Consider the following 6000-nt stretch of genomic DNA (forward strand, 5'->3'; position numbering starts at 1 on the left):
CCCACCTGAACTATCCTCACTGCCAGTCCATTCCAGGTGCCCACCAGTTTCCAGATGAAAAACAGTTTCATCAAATCCCCTCGTTCATTGTCAGTTACTTAAGGTCACCTTACCAATGGCTTTCCTAAGGCTGGTGTCGTAGTCATTATGAACCTCCTCAAGCAATTCAAGGTGTAGCTCTTGCAAATTAGGAACACCTTTAAGCTCCTTTGGCAGAAGTTGTTCTATTCGGTCTATCTGTTCCGACTTTTGTGGTTCAATCATATCAGGCAGGATGCCATGGTCAATGTAGTAGATATATCTCTGAAATATGAAAGAAAACAAATTCATCTGGAATTAAACACTCAACAGACATCTATCCACCACATTTTAATGAGAAATAAAACAAATGAAGTGCTAGTTAAAAATATTTTGTGAATCTTATCTTACTACTAGAGAGGCAACCGAAGTTTCTTACATGGACCATATTTCCTCCTAGTAATTTTTGAGACCTAGGGAAATGTCAACTCATGTGTATTCCTTGGAGTTGGAGTCTGGTGACCCTGTGTAACTGGGGTTCTCGTGGTCCCAATGATACGTAAGGGCTTTCCAATGCATTGGTGCCTTGGTGTCTTGCAGGGTTAAAGGCAAGATTCCCTATCAGAGTTTCCTAAACATTTTCTCTCCAACAATAGATCCAGTGGTACCTGTTTCTATTTCCATGTCTAGGGAGTGGACATTTATATGGAGTTTGATCGTAATTGGGACCACTATGGGAGCTGTGATGCAATTTAGCTGTATCAATTCCTCATCCTCGGGCTGATTTATTTGAAAAGTCCTGTCTTGAGGTAACTTCGCCCTTCAGCCTGAGTGGTACATATTTTGTCTGTTTCAGTAGCCTTGTCTGGGGTGAACTCTATGACTATAAGTGTAGCATGGACATTCTTGCTCCTCACTGTATTGTGAGGAAATTTCCCTTTCAGTTCTGGAACCTTGCAGCCTCCGACTCCAATCATCCTTCCTTGTAAACAAATGGAGTCACGACATTATCCACTGGGTCTGTGCCTGAGGGCAATACCATTAATGGACCGCTGAAGCTTCTGAGCCCCTTGTTCTGTGTTTTTGCAGGAAAGGGTCAGTTCTATGGTTCTTCAGGCCCAGATCTGTTTCATTCAGTAGCTTCCTTAGGGTCACAATATTATTAACTCCACAAACTAACTATTCCCTTAACATCTCCTGAAATGCTGACCCATTGTTGCAGTCAGTTTTTGCAGCCTCGTCATGAATTCAGTGACTGGCTGCCCAGGAAGTCTGTTTGCTGTGTTAAACCTGTAAAGCTGCGATGTAACAGATGGCTTAGGGCAGAAGTAGTCTGATACTGCATCTAAAAGTTCATCAAAAGATTTTGACTCAGGGCTGCCAAGTAGGTTAAACTCTTTAGGATGCTGAATGTTGAAACCCCAAAGTGGACTTCTCTTTCATCCCACTCTCATAGCCAATGTAATAACTCAGGAGACCCAACTGGAAAAAAACATCATTTGTTGTTGAAAAAGTCATGATATACATTAGCTAGTCCCAGCCCAGGACAGAAAGCTCTCCAGTCTCATCCCTGGGTCTGCTTCCCTTCCCGCTCCCTGATAGCCAAAAGTGTTATCCTTCACAACCAAACGTTGGGACTGAGTTAAGGAGAAATGCCTTCACCCGGAGAATGGTGAGTCTATGCAATTCACAACCACAGAAATCTGTTGGTACCAAAACATTATGTGTTTTCAAGAAGGAGGTATAGCTCTTGTGGCTAAAGGAATCAAGGGATATGGGGGAAGGTGGGATTAGGGTATTGAGCTTGATGATCAGCCATAATCATATTGAATGGCAGAATAGGCTCGAGGGGCTGAATCGTTATTCTTATTCTAGGTCATTAAGTATATTCACGGCTGAGATGGACAGATTTTTAATTAATAAGGGGATCAAGTATTACAGAGCAAAGACAAGAAAGTGAAGTTGAGGATTTTCAGATCAGCCATAATTTAATTGAATGGCAAAGCAGACTTGATGGGCTGAATAGCCTATTTCTGCTCCTATGTCTTATGGTTTTATAGTCAATTACTTAATTAGCTTCCCCATAAATGGACATTATGAATACAGTGGGAATAGTTAACCATTGCAGTGGTTAATGCATTGCAATGTCAGCCATGTAACTCTGGGAACTTAAATGCATTGTTGTAGCTAATTCAATGATTTTACATCAGCAGTAAAGGTTAATGAAGCCAGCATCTTCACGAGCCATAGCCTTACAAATTAGCCACTAATCTCACACGTTGCACCACTCTACCTTCACTAACCTACCAATTTATTGCCTCATCTCACCCTCAGCAACAAGCACTGCAAAAGGCTCACATTCACATCTCACAGCTTATATACGTTCAGCTATTCAACTGTGGCAGACTCAGCTAAACATATTGCAGCACACTGAATAACATCATCTCCTCTTCCTTGAGCACATAAATTAGGAGCAAGAGTTGGCCACTCCCAATGGGCCTGCTTCACCATTCAGTGAGATCATGACTGATCTGATAACTCCATATTCCCGCCTACTCTGATAACCTAGTACCTCCTTGCTTATCAAGAATCTATTTACTATAAATGTCTGCCTTAAATGCATTCAAGGACTCTGCTTCTCCTGCCTGCAGAGAGAAAACTTTTTGCCTTATCTGTTTTGATTGAGCAATCCTGATTTTTAAACCATGATCCTTAGTTCTAGAATCTCCCACAAGAGGAAACATCCTGTCCACATCCACACTGTCAGGACCCCTCAGAATCTATGTATATCTAACAAGTTGCCTCTTACTCTTCTAAACTTTGTGGATACAAACTTATTCGATCCAGATTTCTCTCATAAGTCAACCTGCCCATTCCGGATAATATCTAGCACACCTTCTCTGAACTGCTTCCAGCACATCTTCATCCTTCTTCAAAAAAGGACACTGAACCTGCACACAGTACTCCAGGACATGAGCAACAATCAGAGGGAGCAGCAGCCAAACAGAAAGAGAGATACTGCTACATTACCTCCTACCCCATAAAGGAGATGGTTCTGGTAGTCATTGATAGAGCCATGACTTGGGCTGTAGCAAGCAGTGGAGCTGAAACCAATGCCCCACATCCCACAATCTCTTGCAACGTACAAATTCCATACATTTTGTTTTCCCCACCTACCCCACCCTATACCTACTCTCAGATACAAAACAGCTGCCAGCTGGTGAAAACACCAAACCAGAGGCTGCAGACCAACGGGTATAAGAAATGGACGAAGAGAAAACACTAAGACTTGGTTGCTGTCTTGTAACCATTAACTCAGATACTAGCACCATGTGAACATTATTAGCCTTATCATTTATGGTGCAAAAAACAGCCCAGTTGGTTTTATTGAAGAAAATACCTCCAGATTTGAAATGACCAGAACAAACTGATCAGACCCTGAGCTAAATAATGAGCAATTTTTTCAATTTTCCCACCTACATAATTCAATGAATGATATGGTAGCGCTATCCAATTTCAAGTTATTTCTGGCTCAGTAAGAGAATACAAATCCCTCTTAAAAAGCGAATATATTAACAGAAACCTCATAATCTCTATCAGAAGGCAGTCCTTCCAGTTGAGTAATCTCTTCCTCTTGCTCAAGAATTAAGTTAATTTGTTCCACCGGTGTCATTGGTCGGCTTCCAGGAATTTCCTCCATTGTTGAAGGTGTTGGTCCTGAGGTTCCTGGAGGACCTGAGCCTCTAGGCCAACTTTTTGAATCTCTGAAACAAAACAACAGTTTTACACTCCTTCTGCATTGTCCCTGATGATAAGGACGAAAGATTTTCCTTCACTTGAAAACTAAATGAGCACTTCTGACTAAAGAAAGCATGGTATGAAGTGAACTTTGATTATAAACACACGCTGAAATAACTGATTGGCTTATGATATGAGACAAAGGGTGTTTTACATTTTCAGATACAGTGAAATAACTACAATTTATAGTGTCTTCAATGTAACAAACATCCCAGATTCTACTGAATGGCAGAGCAAGCTTGAGGGGCTGAACTCCTGTTTCTATTTCTTATGGTCTTATCCCAAGGAGCATTGTACTAGGACTGAGGGTCACTTGTCTTTCATTCTTTCTTGGGATGTGGGTGTCACTGGCTAGACCATCATTGGTTACCCTTCCCTAATTGCCCAAGACACTTTGGTAGTGAGATGCCATTTCAAATTAGCTTATTAGGACTTTCACAAGCCACAGAGTCAATGATATTATAATGGGTCAGACCAGGTAAGAATGGCAAATTTCCTTCCTTGAAGGACATTAGTGAACCTGTTGGGTTTTTATCACAATCAGTGATAGTTTGATGGTCACCATCACTGAGGCTAATTCTTAATTCCAAATTAATTAATTAAATTAATTCCATTCCAAATTAATGAATTGAATTTAAATTCTATCAGTTTTCACAGTGGGATTTGATGTCTTGTGGGTACCTTTTCCTGTGATATTACCACTATGCCACAGTATTCTCTATAAATAAGTACTAGATGGAGGTAGAGAGTCAGTGAGAACTCTGTTGTCTCTTTTGGGGAAGGTCCACCACATTATATGCCATTCAGGTGAGGAGCAGGCAAGATGAGGATCCTATGGCTTGCTGGCCCAGATGCTGAAAAAAATTTTAAACATTTGGCCGAGGCTTGGCATTATTTTGGGGGTTTGCTGTGGGCTGACCTACAGTCCCTCTGTTCAGGATACGGCCTGAGCGAGGCTATGCAATTGCCTTTACTCAAGTAGCATTCCCCAAACTGAGTAGGCCTGGCAAGGGTGTCCATTTTCATCAGAATACCCTGCTACACATATGCTCTCCTCGTTGCATTTTCCAATGATAAAGCCAGTTATAATGCTTGTTTGAAGTCTAGTTGAGCTTCAGCTAATGGGCCCATTTGCAATCATTACATCATTAATCCCACATACCAAACAAACAGTCTCTAAGCATCTCATTAAGGATTAAACCAAAATCATATGTCTCTGCCAGTCATTTTAACCTAGTCTAAAATCCCAAAACGGATTCCCTGATTGTCAAATTGCTGAGTAAACCAATAGCATCTCAGAATTAGAGAAGGTTTGGGGTTGTAATATTCCTTGACTAAATCTGAGAGTTTTGAAAAGTTTTAGTATCAGGTGCTTCAGGGAAAGTTAGGGTCCTAATAACTGAAAAAGTTTTGGGTTATCAAGCTGGCAGGAAAATTACTCATTCCTTTTCAAGTGTCCCAATGTTATCTGCCTGGAAAAAGTAACACATTCTTTTCACATACTGGGCCCAGTCTTTGATGGCAGGATTCAATGAGTCAAGCTTCCCAAATAATGGCATGATGTCAGAAATGCTTAACTCCAACTCAAAGACAACTGTTGTGAGCATATTTCTTCATGAGTGCTTTTCTGTCATCACCATTGACATAACTCCACAGAGGCTGGTATCCCATCACCAAGTTACCCTTGATTGACATGTGGAGAGTCCTTGACACTGGTCCTCGTCCCTCAGAACCAGCTATCAGAGTGAACAGGATGTCTGACACCCCCATTTATATTTGTCAGCCAGGGCTCCCCAATCAGGAAACTCATATTCTATGAGGTGCACTTGGCTGACATTGTTACAATGACTACAGTAGGTTTTAAGAAGTGTCTTAAAGTTGAAGAGCAAGGTAGAGAAGCATAAGGAAGGAATCCCAGGGCTTTTCACCTGCCACCAATCATGGAGTGATTATAATTGGAAAAACCTGAGGGACCAGCATTAGAGAAGCACAGATCATTCAGAAGGTTGTGATGCTGGAGGAAGTTACAAATGATCGGGACAGCCAACACCATAGATGGAAAGGATTTGAAAACGAAGATGAGAATGTTAAAATTGAGGCATTTATTTTGTCTGGGAATCAGTGTATGTCAGTGAGCACCAATAGCATCTCAGAATTAGAGAAGGTTTGGGGTTGTAATATTCC

At 41.2% G+C, this 6000-nt stretch overlaps 1 protein-coding gene across 1 annotated transcript in view; it reads right to left on the bottom strand.

Moving 5' to 3' along the window:
* The window catches only part of LOC109935637 (dynein axonemal heavy chain 3), a 214009-nt gene that overhangs the window by 194178 nt on the left and 13831 nt on the right, over positions 1–6000 (bottom strand). The window contains exons 5-6 of the mRNA XM_048609665.1: positions 3602–3782; positions 114–303 (exon numbers count right to left, since the gene is read on the bottom strand). Coding sequence (XP_048465622.1) covers positions 114–303; positions 3602–3782 — 371 coding nt within the window. The remainder of the gene's footprint in view (positions 1–113; positions 304–3601; positions 3783–6000) is intronic.

This window comes from Rhincodon typus, chromosome 21 (genome assembly GCF_021869965.1).
Source record: "Rhincodon typus isolate 14 chromosome 21, sRhiTyp1.1, whole genome shotgun sequence".
NCBI classification, from domain to species: domain Eukaryota; kingdom Metazoa; phylum Chordata; class Chondrichthyes; order Orectolobiformes; family Rhincodontidae; genus Rhincodon; species Rhincodon typus.